Source organism: Talpa europaea (genome assembly GCF_964194135.1).
Source record: "Talpa europaea genome assembly, chromosome: 1".
NCBI lineage: Eukaryota > Metazoa > Chordata > Mammalia > Eulipotyphla > Talpidae > Talpa > Talpa europaea.
Window position 1 is genome coordinate 9,122,834 of NC_140073.1, and position 14,632 is coordinate 9,137,465.

Consider the following 14,632-nt stretch of genomic DNA (forward strand, 5'->3'; position numbering starts at 1 on the left):
CTTGCTCTGGCTCTGGTGAATTCTCTCACTCTCCCACGCTTCTGACTGTACCCAGTGCTTGTATAAATAAAAATAAAAAATAAATAAAAGCTTTACGATTTCTGGTCTTTTGTTTACGTCTTAAACCCATTTTGAGTAAATTTTTGTGAGTGATGTGAGCTGGGGTTCAGCTTCATTTTCTGCATTGGGTTGTCTAGTTTCCCAAGCTATTTACTGAATAAACTACCCTTTCCGCATTGAGTATTCTTGGCTACCAGTTGCCGAGACAGCAGAGACACCTGCAGTTGCTGGGTGACAGTATTCTCTGGAGTATTCCCTTCAGGAAAGAGACTCACTTCTCCCAGAAATACCTAGGAGGTCGCACCCAAGGTCAGAAAAACAATCCTACATCTAGACTCTTTTTTTAAGGAACTCAACCTAAGATACATTGCTCCCCAAAAGTCCTAAAGTTATAGGTCAAATGTTTAATATTAATAATAACAACAAATCAGTAATTGGGTCATACATAAAAGTAGTCAAGACCCCACCAATCTGTGACAAAGGGAGAAAATCAATAAATACTACATAATCACCCACTTGTGCAAGTTCCCTAGGAGATATTTAATGGAATATTATCATGATCAGCATATTCTCTCCCCATTTCCTCTGCTTGTTACGGTAGTTCCTCTACTGCCTATACCAGGAAGCATTTGCAATACAGTACACATACTCTTACCATACATTATTTTAATAGATATTTAATTACAGGAAATAATAATCAATACTCTCCAAAACTGCACTGGAAGATAGAATTAATTCCTGATGCTGCCAGAAGCCCTGATCTGCGGTTGCCTCCCTTCCTTGTAATATATTCTTGCCTCATCACTCTTCTGCAGTAGCAAAACCACCCTGGCTCGGCTGAACGCTTGCTAATTACAAAGCATTTTATCCTGATGTGTTATTTTGGAGTGAATGGGGCATACAGTCTCTCTGAGGCCCCTCTTGCTGAAAGAGCTCTGCTTGTACATCAAAGAGCGGATGGAAGCAGAAGGCAGGAGAGGCAGGCATGCTGAGAAGATCACAGTTACCAGGAGGAGCAAGACCGGGTCCTCAGAAAATCAGGATCTAACTGGGAAATGAGACTAATCACCAAGGAACAGTCACAGATAATGTGAGAAAAGTGGAATTAACACCAAACTGTGTGGTTCTCATAAAGAGAATGTACATTTCAGAGAACAGAAAAGAGATGAGGCTGGAACAGTCACAGAGAGCTACCTACACAAACTGACAAAAATAGTGTTTGGAGGAGTGAGAACTAACAAGCAACTCAATGGCACAGTCAAACATTTAGGCGACCTCAGCCTCATTCTTGCCTGAGTGAATAAACATGATTCCTGATGAAACTCCGTGCAAACAATGCACAGAGGTTAGATCCTGACATGAGAGCTGTCGTAGGGTGTGAGGGAGGACGCGGCACAAGGCGACCAGCAGAGTCCTCGGATACATATCCAGTGCCTGCACCACCGACTAATGGGCCAGGGCCACAGGCAGAGAGGAGCGAGTTCATTTCTTACAGAAACTACAAATGAGCTTTGAGACCAACAAGACCTAGGAGTCGCCACAACATCCCATAAGATTTGGTCTAATCCCTCAGGGGTGTGGAGAAGATGAGGTAATGAGCCTCTGCTGGAGCGTGTTCTCTCGGGCAAGGCTAGCTTTTCCCTAGAGCCACAGGGACTGTCCCAGCTGATTCAAGTTCAGGGACAACCTTGAGCTCAGGACGTTTCTCCCACAAATCCATCTCTAAGAGGAAGGTTGAACAATCTCAGTTGCTCTACAAAATGCTCAAACGACCTTACATTAGCTGGATTCCAAACCTAAAATGACTTGAGCTGGATTATTCCACCAGGTAATTGTCATAACCTTGACAGGAGGCCAGCTCGGAAGTAAAGTCCACAAAACCAGAGATGGTGATGGTGGGTGGAGACTCTGGCCATCGTCATCGGAACTTCTCACCCAATGGCACTTTGTCTGACTGGATCCAGCGCTTGCGTGAGATGCACAAGTAAGATTGAGCCATTTGTCTGGACGTTTATAGCTTTTACCTCTTTGGGCTGTATGTGTCACTCGATGAATTTTAGAAACTATAAATGGTTTCATAGAGCAGAGTGACCACATAGCTGGCCCCAAAAATTTCACTGCAAATTCCTGAAGTTCTAATAATGATGCCAGAAGTGGAATTAATTCAATGGACTAGAGTTTTGACTTTGGAATAAGATAGACCTCAGTTGTTTCCATTTGGATTTTTCACTATTCGTGTGATCTTTGCAAAACTTTAGAGTTCGGAGTCATAGTTTCCTTGGGGACAAAGCAGCGCCTCAGGGTGAGGATTCTAGGAAACATTGTCCATAGAATGTTTGATGCCCTGATTGGCACAGAGCAGTTGCCCAGAAAATGGCCAGCGGGAAGGAGTAGCACCCCACAGGGGTTCACTCCCCAGTTCACACCCCACTTCTGGATCAGGGACACCAGGGTTAATCTAAACATCTTCTCTTTCTAACTATAGAACCTCAGGAAAACACTTGTATTTTCAGACCAAATAGCAACACAGGTACACAAATCTCAGGCCTTCCTGGTGGCCTAGGGGGTTAAGTCTCAGCACTATCACACTTCCTCCCCTGCACCTTAGCTCACTCCCCGGCCAGGGAGATGACCCACATGGTGCAGCAGACCTCTCCTGACTCGCCTGCTGCTCCCCTCTGCAGTGTATTCAGTAGATCTGCCTGTTCTGCTCCCCATTCCGCACCTCTGGCCTACACCCCAGTTCTTCGATGCAAAAATAAATATTTTTTTAAAAATACACATATCTCTAAATAAACATAAAGGAAATCAAATTGGAAGGGTATATACTTCACATACACTAGAGATCAGACCTGTGAGGAGCAGAAGATGTGGAGCTGGAGGGAGACAGGGGAGGAATGATAAATTAAAAAGACGATAACTTATCAGAAACTGAAACACATGACTAACTCAAATTTGGACCCAAGCTCTCATAATACTACATTGAAGTAACTATAAATCACCTGAAGTAGCTCCTATATATTTTATATTCCTCAGTAATTAGTAGCTTATAGCATGCCTGTTACATGGTACAGATATTAGTAAAATCCTTTCAGGAGTTTCATTTAGCCCATATGCATGGACAGTCAGACAGATTATGAGAGAGAAAAGAATTTTAATGATTATATGATCTCACACAACCATCTTTCAGAAAGAGAGTGAAGCCCTCACAGGAAGTGAGCTCTGGAAGGTTATTCAGCTCATGAGTGTATGTCCTACAGAGGGCGACCTTGTCATTCGACCCTACCCAACTAAGACTGGCCTGATGCAGTGGAATGGGAACAGTACTGTTTTGTATGACATCAGTGCCTCCCGCCACCAGGATCCCCAGCTTAGAGCTGGAGAGATCCCAAAGCAAGACTAAATGGTAAAGTTAAAAGTACACAGAAAGACATTTAGTTATCTTTTTATTAATAGCATGGAGATATAATTGGCACATGTCATTGAGTAGGTTGAAGGTGTACAAAGTGTTGTTTTGATATATTTATCTGCTGCAGTCTGCTTGCTGTGTCAGCATAAGCTAGCACATCCATGTAGTCCCATAGCTATCATGCCTTCTTTCTGGTGCATGCAATTAAGAACTAGTCGCTTAGCAACTTTGAAGTTTATAATGCAGTATGATCAATTTTAATCAGTGCTGTGGGTTAGTTATCCAGAACTTGTGCCTAATAGTATCAAGAGGAAAATATATTTAAAATATTCTAGTACCATTAAACAAAGACATATTTTCAGCATGCACTGAATAATTATATAATAAGTAAAATGCCCATGGGTAATCTAAGGGAATCGTCAACATAAACAGCAATTTCATCATCTTCCAGCTTCTAAAAGGCTTGCATTAGAAGAATGGATTGTGATTATTGTGAGGATCTGAAAGGGGTAAAACTAAATTCAATTTTGGAAGATAAAAAGAGAGAGAGAATACAGGTCAACTGTCCACATGTGGGGGTCACCCACAGACTCAAAGAGTCCCCAGTAGAAGAGACCCGACATCCTGTGGGGTCAGGACAGAGGCTGAAAGACTTTTTCCAAATCTGAGTCTGTGTGTCTCTTCTCTTCACAGAAACTTCCAAATATAAACCAGAATTAACCTAAATCAAAAACACTAGCTCCTGGATCAGCTCCAAAAACTGTAGAGGAAGAACACTGATGCCCAACAAGTATCGACCAGGTACAGGATTTCTTAAAAACAAGCTCTACAGATTGGCTCAGAAATCTAAACCTAACTTCCACCACAGAGAGAAATAGTCCGTCCTTCAATTCTGAACAATTTTTATATCGTTCTGATCCTCAGATCAAAAGCCTGCCTTGAATCCATGGCCAAGAATAATATCACCACTGTAACCGAATTCATTCTCATGGGCTTCACTGACTACCCCACCTTGGAGATCCCTCTCTTCCTGCTGTTTCTTGGTTTCTACCTAGTCACCCTTCTGGGGAACATGGGGATGATCATCCTGATCCAGGTGGACACCCAGCTCCACACCCCAATGTACTTCTTCCTGAGCCACCTCTCCCTGCTGGACACCTGCTACACCTCAGTCATCACCCCTCAGATCCTGGCCACACTGCTCACAGGCAAGATGGCCATCTCCTATGGCCAGTGTGCTGCCCAGTTCTTTTTCTTCACCATCTGTGCAGGCACAGAGTGTTTCCTGCTGGCAGTCATGGCTTATGACCGCTATGTGGCTATTAGCAACCCACTGCTCTACACTGTGGCCATGAACCCTCGAATCTGCTGGGCTTTGGTGTTGGGAGCCTACTTGTGTGCGATGTCGGGGGCCATCTTGCGTACTACGTGCACCTTCACCCTCTCTTTCTGTGATGACAACCATATCAACTTCTTCTTCTGTGACCTCCCCCCGCTATTGAAGCTTTCTTGCAGCAACACAACCAACGCTCAGATCATCATCGTCTTCTTCGGCAACTTTGTGATTTTGACCAGTGCTTTGATCATCCTGATTTCCTACCTGCTCATCATCAAGGCCATTTTGAGGATGAAGTCTTCAGGGGGCAGGGCCAAGACTTTCTCCACCTGTGCCTCCCACCTCAGTGCCGTGGCCCTTTTCTTTGGGACCCTCATCTTCATGTATCTACGCAGTCGCTCAGACAAGTCCCTGGAGGAAGACAAGGTGGTGTCTGTCTTCTACACTGTGGTCATCCCCATGTTGAACCCTCTGATATACAGCCTGAGAAACAAGGATGTGAAGGCAGCCTTCAAAAAGCTCATTGATAGACTCCAGGAGTCACGGGCCATATAGATTTAGGGACAGACTCTCTTATTTTGGTCCAATCTTTCTATAACAATATATCTTAATAGAAACCAGATTTTTTTTTTTATTTAACTTGAACACATGAACAGAGAGAAGGTAGGCAGTTCCTACCAGGCACTTAAGAAGTCCGCAAACATGGTAAATATTTGTTTCCAAGAATCTCGTGGCACTTCTTTTCTCCCCTCCCTTACCTTCAAGCCATTCGTTTGCAGCCAAATTCTCCTGTTTCTCTCAGACCTCAACTGACAGAATCTCAGGGGCAAAGTCCTGGAGTTTATCTTATCCCACAGCAATTCTTTTATACCCTGCTGGGGTTTCCCCTCATTTTTCTCTTATTTTTGCTTCATTTAATACTGCTTTTTTACTCTATCCAAAATTATTTCTGAGAATCCATGTGAATAATGCTAACATATAAATATATAATTATATGAGTAACTGATCGCCTCTGTAAGCTTGGTATATTGTGTGGCAGAACTGAATTTCTAAATGGCCAAGGGAAAAGGGTCTTTGAGGAATAGGCTTTTGCTCCACCATTCTAGAAACAAGGTAACCCCCTTGGAGTGTCTTCCTTCCTCTCCCTACCAGAGGAGTAGAATTTGCTAATTCCAATACGTAAATTTCCTTCCCACTTTCTCACTCACTAATTTCATCATCTTGCTTTAATGTCATTCTGATCTCTTCAGATGAGCTAAGCAACTTTACCCTTGGGGATGTCTCCTCAAATCAACTCCCATGCTTCTAAGGACACAGTGTGTTCCTTCTTTTCACCCCATTGTCTGCCTCCTGAACAGTTATCTCCCCCAGCTTCCTTTCCAAGAGCAGCAAAGCTAGAGAGCAAAGCCAGATGAAGGAGAGCATTGAACCACGTGTTATCTTCTCTGGCTAAAGATTTGGTGAAAGGGGTAAGTAACTGCAGCACCTTCCCCAGAGCACAAAACCTTCAAGACAGGTTGTTCCTTCCCTTGCTGACCTTTCCGATGTCAGAGCCAGGAACACGTGCTCTCTCAATCATTGCTTTGAACACGTGTTGATGGCACATGCGTGGCTTATTTTGAGCCTCATGGGAATTCTAGAAGCCGAACAGGGGAGCCATGATTAAATATAAGACTCCCATTTTGCAATTTAAAAAGTAGTTCCTTGGGGTCCCTTTGGACCTTTCCTCAGAATGAACAGCAATAGGAAGGTTTTGGCTTTCTGAATTTCAATTGTGCCAATAATTTGCTATGAACTGTAGGGTAAATGGTTTAATTGTTCAGATCCTAAATTTCTTCAGGTCTAAAATAAATATAATGATCCCTAATTCAAAGCATATTATTAAAATTAAACAAGATGATGAATGAGTAATCTCCCAGCACAAGTCAGGTGCTCACTATGCTTTGCTTTTGCTTCCCCCCTACCTCACTTTCTGACTTCAACCTGCACCTTGCATTGGCCATGGACAAAAATGAGATAGATCATGGAGGAATAATAGCTAAAGATGATGAAATGAGGATGATAAATAACTCAATCCTTTTCACCCAACAACTAAAACATACTTGGGCTTTTAACTGGGGGAGAGGATAGCATTTACCTGCATCCCCCATAGTCAAAGATAACCAAACGATGCCTTTTTGTTTTGTTGAACATATTATTGGGTGCCCTATGGAGCCCCCATCCCCCTCCACATGGGAACATTCATGTGATGATAACAACCCACCTCCCTGCCTGCAGTTACTTAGTTCCAGAATGAGCACTGACAGGTGATAGGTTAATTTAAAAAAAAAAATTCTGGGCATGATGGAGTTGAAGATGTAAAACAGATTCAGAAGAGGAAGCCAGGTTAACCAATGTGAAGACTTCAAGACAAAAGACAAGAATGAAACAATTATTCAAAGAGTACCTGCAGCAGAAGACTGAGCGCTCTGACAGCTCCAGTTCCCTCCCTCCCCCTGGGCAGAGCGGCAGCCACAGCAATTCCCTTGCCTCCATAGGACACGCTGAAATACTACATTAATGCTACAAAAAAAAACCTACAGTACTGCTTTGCAGAATAATTCAGGTTTGGTCATCAGGCTCAGCTGTTTTCAGTGTATTGTGGCAGATCTGCCTTCCATGACACTGATTATAGCTACAGCCTTTGAGTACAGAAAGGACTAGATCCCAGTCTCCCCTGTACTGTTATCACAATCCCATTATAGGAGAAATCTCCCCACCTATAGGCCTCTACTTGGGTACCCACTGTCAAGCAGCTGACTTTTGCCCTTCAGGCCATCAAACTAGACATCACCCCAACCCAGGGCTCGTCCACATGTGAAGAGGGGAGAGGGCCATGAGACACCCTAGGGTTATGCAATGGACATTTATCAGGACTCATCCAGGTATCTCTCCCTTGAGGATTTAAACAGAAAAGACTAAGTCAGCTAAGAAACGAAACTTACAAATGATAATCTGATATGGGGAGAATGGTCAAGTCATGTTAACGGGCAAAGACTAGAAAGAAAATGTGCAAAGAAAATGTCAGATGCTAGGAGCAGGCAATATAACCAAGCCCCTGATGCTGCAGTTAGTCTGTCCAAGTCTTGAATTATGTTCCAACTGGGTTCTAGGATTATCCATAGATCCCCAAGAAATTTGTATCCCTTTTGGTGCATAAGAATATTAACCATGGGCCTATATATACATTCTACAAGTTAATCTGATTGAATCTCTGTTACAGTCATAAAGATCTAATAACTTGTTGCCCTACCTTCTAACAACATAGTAATAATAATAATAGCTAAGTCTTTCACAGAGCACCTATTTTATGCCAGACACTATTCTGGAAACTTTGTATGTATTAAAGAACTCTATGCAATTTTATGGTGTAAGTGTGATTATCCCCTCTTAGAGATAAGGAAACAAAGACATAGAGCATTAAAACAAGTTGTCCATGGATGGAGCTGGAAAGGATTATGTGAAGCAAAATAAGCCAGAAGGAAAAAGATAAATACCAGATGGTGTCATTTATATGTGGAATGTAGAGAAACCAAACAAAGGGTCAGACAAAGACAAACTTTAAAGCCAACCCTTTAAAGCTGACCTTAGCTCTGAGGCATTCAGAAGGGGCAGGGGAGAGGTGAGAGCAGAGTAGAGAGAGAGCAGAATGGACTATGGTGGAGGACTATGGTGCTTCAGTGCTGGGAGAGCTACAGTGACCACACCTGAGGAGAGAAATCCTCCCCTTTTAACAAGGATGTAAACCAATGATACTTCATTTTAAAAAATTAATTAATTAAGAAAGTAAAATCACAGAAATGAGGTTACAGAAGGGAGACCATAACTTAAGCCCAGGAAATCTGGTTCCAGAAACTCTGCCTTTATCTACTATCTTATATCACCTTTTAATACCACTTTATACACAAATGTCACTTGTCTGCTGTAGAATCACTCAAGAGAAAACAACCTTATTTATTAGTTTCATCTCTGGAACCAGCACATGTTTTCCCTGCTTCTGAACTTGGGAATTGTATAAAGGGACATTCAAAGATCATTGGAGAGGTAGGAGGCAAAATAAAATAAAAGATCTATTTAACAAAGAGACAATATTACTCATCCCAAATGTCTATGCACCTGCAGGCTCTTGGCTAAGCAGCTGAATGGAAGCTAGAATAGATTTCATGTAATGGCCATTCAATAAGGATTTATTCAGAACCTACACTGAGTTGGCTTGAAGAAATCCTATTCTCTGTGACTGTTAAAACAGGGCCAGGGCATTTAGGTCAATATCAGTCATGAGGCTTCTCCAGACAAGAAAGCTCTACTGACACTTGAGAGAATAAGAACGACACTGTGTCTCAGACTCACCAGCCCAGGCAGTAAATCCAAGGTCCCTACATTCAGCTCTCTGAATAAGAGGGATGAGGTCAAGAGAGACCCATGCAGCTTCCCGAAATCTTCTGCAGGCATAGAAAGAAGAAACTGTCACACACAGCATGCTAACCCTCTCCCCTCCATTATTAAGCTATAGGCCCTATTCATTTATTTTACACGGGTCTCCTTATTTGAAATGCTGCCTTATTTAGAAGAGATCTTTCTTGCCCACCATATCTAAAAACAACAGGTCCCCTACAGAAGCTCATTCTCCATATCTCTACCATGCTACTTTATTTTCCTGGACATTTAACAATACCCACTGTTAGATTTTATCCCTGCTTCCAGTGGAATGAAAGTTTCATGCAGGCAAAACTCTCTGCTATTTTTCGTGCACTGCCTGACTCACAACAGGTACTCAATAAATATCTGTTGAAAGACAGAAAGAAGATATAAATGAATAGGACTTCCAAATGCAGTGGACTCTGATTTTTCTGATCAACATTGCCCCTAAAAAAAAAAAGTGAAAATAAATAAAAATGGGAAGACACATAGCAGTTGGCTTTTTTACATTTTTAATCAAATTTTATTGATTTACCATTTATCTACGAAACTATATAATCTCAGGAGTGCAGTTACATACCCTCCATGTGTGTACATGGTTCACTCACCCACCACCAACGTTCTAACGCCATTACACTATCAAATGGGCTCTTACTCACTGAACCACCCCCTCCCTTTCCTTCTAATAACCACATTTTTTCAGAGTCTAAGAGTTATTTTTGTTAACACCTGCCTTTCGGTTCTTCTGATCTCCAGTGTGAATGTGATAGCTGGAGCCCTGGCAGCCATGATGGGCCATGTTTTCATTTCATTTGGGAAATGAAAACTATGCATAGACAACTGTACAGCAGAGGCTGCCTATCTCCAGGTTCCTTTTATATCGAAAAGACTTAAATGTGTGTCTTACTAAAGAAAACAACCGAAATCAGCTTACCACTTGACAGATAAGAAAATGAAAAAACTTTAAACAAATAAGTGATTATAACTTAATAATCAAGACACAGGAGCAAGGAAGGATTGCAATGGGGGCAGGCCCCCCACGAGTACTTCTGGAGAAAGTATTCTATTCATCTGGCTCTGTTAACCTGTGAATTTGTTTCATCGCCTCTTTATTAAACTGTATTCACTACTATACACTTGGCTGTTAGAATATTTCACAATAAAAATGCAAACAAATTTCTGAACACCCCTCACCCCACCCTAAGCTCGCTGGGGACCTGAATCCTGGGTTCTGTGCCTTGTTGGATGGTGGGACACTGGTCCCCTTTCCTCGGCAACAGTGTTGTAAGATTCAGGGGTGGTCCGAGGCCCCTCCTTAGTAACAACCTTTCCCTGCTCTGTCCCATCAAAGCAGCCTCACTTGATTCAGAGCTTAGCCCCAGAACATCAGGAATTGCCTGTGGTCACTGTGCCAAGAGACTGAGCACAATAGACAGCAGCACAGCCAGCAAAATTACGTGATTAATTGAATTGATGAGTGTAAATTTGATATTTGGAGACCTTTCAGGTAGCTAGGCTGTAACTAATGTATTGTGTATGTTAATTAAAAACATGCTCATCTTTCGGTGCCTCTTTTTTTTTTTTTTTTTTAAAGATTTATTTATTTATTTATACAAGCACTGGGTACAGTCAGAAGCGCGGGAGGGTGAGAGAATTCACCAGAGCCAGAGCGGGGAGCAGAGCAGGCAGAAGGACCGAGGTACACTGCTGAGGGGAGCAGCGGGCGGCAGGAGAGGTCTGTGCGCCATGTGGGACCCTCCTCTGGTGGCCGGGGAGCAGCCGGGAATCGAACTGGTGCTGCAGAGGCTGCGGGCAGCTTCGCAACCCAGCGCTCAACCGCTGCGCCACCGGGAGGCCCTCGGTGCCTCTTCTTAACTTTGGCTCTACTCAGAAGATGGCACAGTGCCCCAGGGACCCCCAGCTCCACCCCGACCAGGACATGCAACCCCTGTTACTATGTCGGGAGGTCAGAGAGATGCCGGGGACTATTAAATGTGCTTTGCAGAATTTTGAACATAAAAAAAATTTTTATGTGTGACCTTTTGGGTGAGTTGTCTTCCCAAATCTTCAGTTCTGTCTTCATGCGCAGAGGGGGGCAGGCCTTACCCCGGAGAGACAGACCCTGGGAAGGAGCCGCCTTTGAGAAGACACAGTGGGAATGGATAGGGGTGGGGGCAGCTGGGAACCCCTGGGGCCTGTTTCTGAGTGTCCCTGCTACGCTGTGCCGGTCCCTTTAGGCCTAGTTTCTTCTAGCGTGATTCTCCAGCTTTTCTTTAAGATTTATTTATTTATGCACACAAGAACTGGGGTACAGGCCAGAGGTGTGGGGGGTGAGAGGATTCACCAGAGACAGAGTGGGGAACAGAACAGGCAGACCTACCGAAATACACTGCTGAGGGAGCAGCGGGTGAGTCAGGAGAGGTCTGCTGCGCCATGTGGGTTTATCCCTGGCTGAGGATCAAACTCGTGATGCAGAGTCTGTGGATTGCTTCATAGTGCAGTGCTTAACCCCTTGCGCCACCAGGGAGGCCCCTTCTCTGACTTTTCTTGAGGCACCAAATTAGGATGCAGTGTTGAGCGCCCCCCTACCCCACCCAAGATCGTGTTTTCTGGGGCACAGGGTAAAAGTTACTTGCCTGGGTTTCAATTTTCTCTCCTGCCAAATGAGAAGAACACAGCAAGCCAGCTGTGTTCAAACCCCTAACGGCGGCACCTCCCTTCAAACAAAATGAAACGAAGCACCTGATTGTTTACAGCATTAAGAGAATCGCTGCATTGTTTGCAGCTGGGGCTGACTTGGCAGCTCCCCCTTGCTTTCCGGTGTGTTCGTATTAGGCCTCTCCAGGAGGCCCTGGGCCTCTGAGGAGCAGAGCAGAAATCAGAGCCATGCCAAGGTCCTGCCCAACCCAGGGCTCTGTGTGTCTAGAAAGCCTCTCTGGTAGCACAGGGGTTAAAGACAGCGCTATGAAGCTGTCACCAGCCACTGCAGCATGGGTTCAATCAGGGAGGTTCAATCAGTTTTACCAGCCAGGGTGCTACCCACACAATGCGGCAAACCTCTCCTGTTGCGCCTGCTGTCCCCCTTCAGCAGTGTATTTCAGTGGATCTGCCTGTTCTGCTCCCCACTCTGTCTCTGGTGAATCCTCTCACACCCCCCGCACCTCTGGCCTGCACCCCAGTTCTTGAATGCATAAATAAATATTAAAAAAAAAAAACTAGAAATCCGGGTCTCGGGGGCAGGTCACTGGTGCTTCCAGCAAGTGCAGGGGAGCAGAGGAGCCAGCACATCCCAAGCCCCAGACCTCTGAGCCCATCCAAGGCTCAGCCACCACCACGCACAGCAGAGGAAGAGAACCCACCACCCAGGACTCCCAGCAGCAGGCACAGTCAAATGTCAGGCTTCAGACAGACATGGCCCAGAAATGGACGGACAGTACCTGGCAGCTCAGCGTTTCAGAGATGCTACTGTGGGGTTTTCCCACAATAACCAGCAAGTTCTTGAATAGATGCAGGTTGTAACTCCCACCATCCAGGAAAGCCCTGTCAGGTGAATGTATCCTTTCTAGGTTTTAAAAAAAAAAAAGGTCTTATTTCACTGAGCATATCCCTTCCAGCCCCATCCATGTTGCTGCAGATTACATGAGGTTTTTTTTGATTGCTGAGTAATATTCCATGGTGTATATGTACCACATCTTGATCCAGTCATCTATTTTGGGGCATTTGGGTTGTTTCCATAGAAGATGAAAATGCATACATTGTGCAAAAATGAAAAATAATGTAAAAAATATATAAAATAAAAAGAAAAGGTCAGCGAGGGTCTGATGGTGTCCTCAGGTTGCATGAGCTAAACCATGCAGCTGTCACAGGGCTTGTGCACGGTTATGATCATGCTGGGCAAAGCTGCCGTGATTGGCCAGTTGTGACAGCACAAATCCTCCTGTGCAGGGGGCATTGCTGAAAGTTTATAAGTCATATGATTAATTAGAAATCTGAATTTGCTAATTACTCAGTTGGAATACCGAAATATTCAGAAGCATCTTTGAAGAAACTCAAAGAAACATTAATAATCTTATGAATCTGAGGTAAGTAAAAAGAAGAGTTGTTGGAGAACATTGACTTTAAGCAAGAATCCCCTATTTCTCTATTTCCATCCCTGAAGATAAGTGGGGTGGGGGTAGCAGCAGGGAGGGTGTCCTCTGTGACCAAGTGAGGAAGGAAAAGTCTGCCCCAAAGGAAGGAGTCACTGGAGTTGGAGAATAGAATCAGTTTATGTTAGAAAGTTCCAATTAAGTTATGGGAGAGGAATGACAGGTCAAAAGAGATATCACAAAGCCAGCCTCACCCACAGCCCAGCTGAAGGAGTGAAAGTTATGTTTTACTTTAAACTTGGATCTGCTGTTCACCCCATAATTCCACTCATTGGCATCTTTCCAAAAAAAAACCCAAAACACTAATAGCTCAAAAGGAAGCTTGCACTCCCATGTTTATTGTAGCTAAACTATGGAAACAACCTAAATGCCCAGGAACAGATGAGTTGATATAGACCACAACTTGGTCTATATACACAGTGGAATACTACTCAGCAATCAAAAAGGATAAATTCATGCCAACTGCAGCGATTGGCATGAAGCTGGAAGAGACAATGTTCAGTGAAATAGGTCAGAAAGAGAAACATAAATACTGGATGGTGTCACTGGCATGTGGAATATAAAGTGACTAAATGAATAGGCAAATAAAGGCAAGTTGATAAACTAACCCTTGATAGCTGACTGCCCAACTGAAACACTAAGGGGAGGGGTAAGAAGAAAGAGGGAAGGAAGCATAACGGTCTGTGGTGGTGGGATATGGGGGAGCACATGGGTGGAACTACTTGATGGAGACATTCCAATATTACCTCCATTAAAAATAAATTAATTGATTTAAGAAAAAAGGAAAGTTATGTTTTGTATCACATTGCAGCTCCTTTGGACATAGCAGTTGATACGTAAGCTGACTACCTACCTTCACTTTTTCAACCTTTGGAACAGATAAATGGAATTTTCTTTTTTAACGTATTTCGACTAAGAACTCTGAGAATGTTTCCATTTTCTAAAGGAACTAAAGGCGATTGACCTCCATGGGGTGACAAGCCACTAGTCAGTTAGGAGAAAGCAGAGAAGATAAAAGTGATGGGAAAGTCACTTGACAGAGGGACGGAAAGGAACGGATGGTTAGAGCACAGAAGCGTCACAGGAGAGCAGTGTTCTGGGGGAAACACACTCGAACCCCTGTTCTCATGGCCCTAAGAAGTGCCCTTCAGGTCGGTAACCGAGGATTGCTTCTGTCTCCAGTTTCCACTAGACCCAGGTCAGGGAGAGCAGGTCAAAAGA

At 43.7% G+C, this 14,632-nt stretch overlaps 1 protein-coding gene across 1 annotated transcript; it reads left to right on the forward strand.

The window, feature by feature from the left end:
• Positions 1-4,415: 4,415 nt before the first annotated feature.
• OR9I1 (olfactory receptor family 9 subfamily I member 1) lies at positions 4,416-5,439 on the forward strand (the record flags this gene model as incomplete). The annotated part of the gene is made up of 1 exon (XM_084233242.1): positions 4,416-5,439. One exon carries the CDS (start codon positions 4,416-4,418, stop codon positions 5,358-5,360), a length of 945 nt encoding a protein of 314 aa, XP_084089368.1. The 3' UTR covers positions 5,361-5,439.
• Between the last annotated feature and the right edge of the window lie 9,193 nt (positions 5,440-14,632).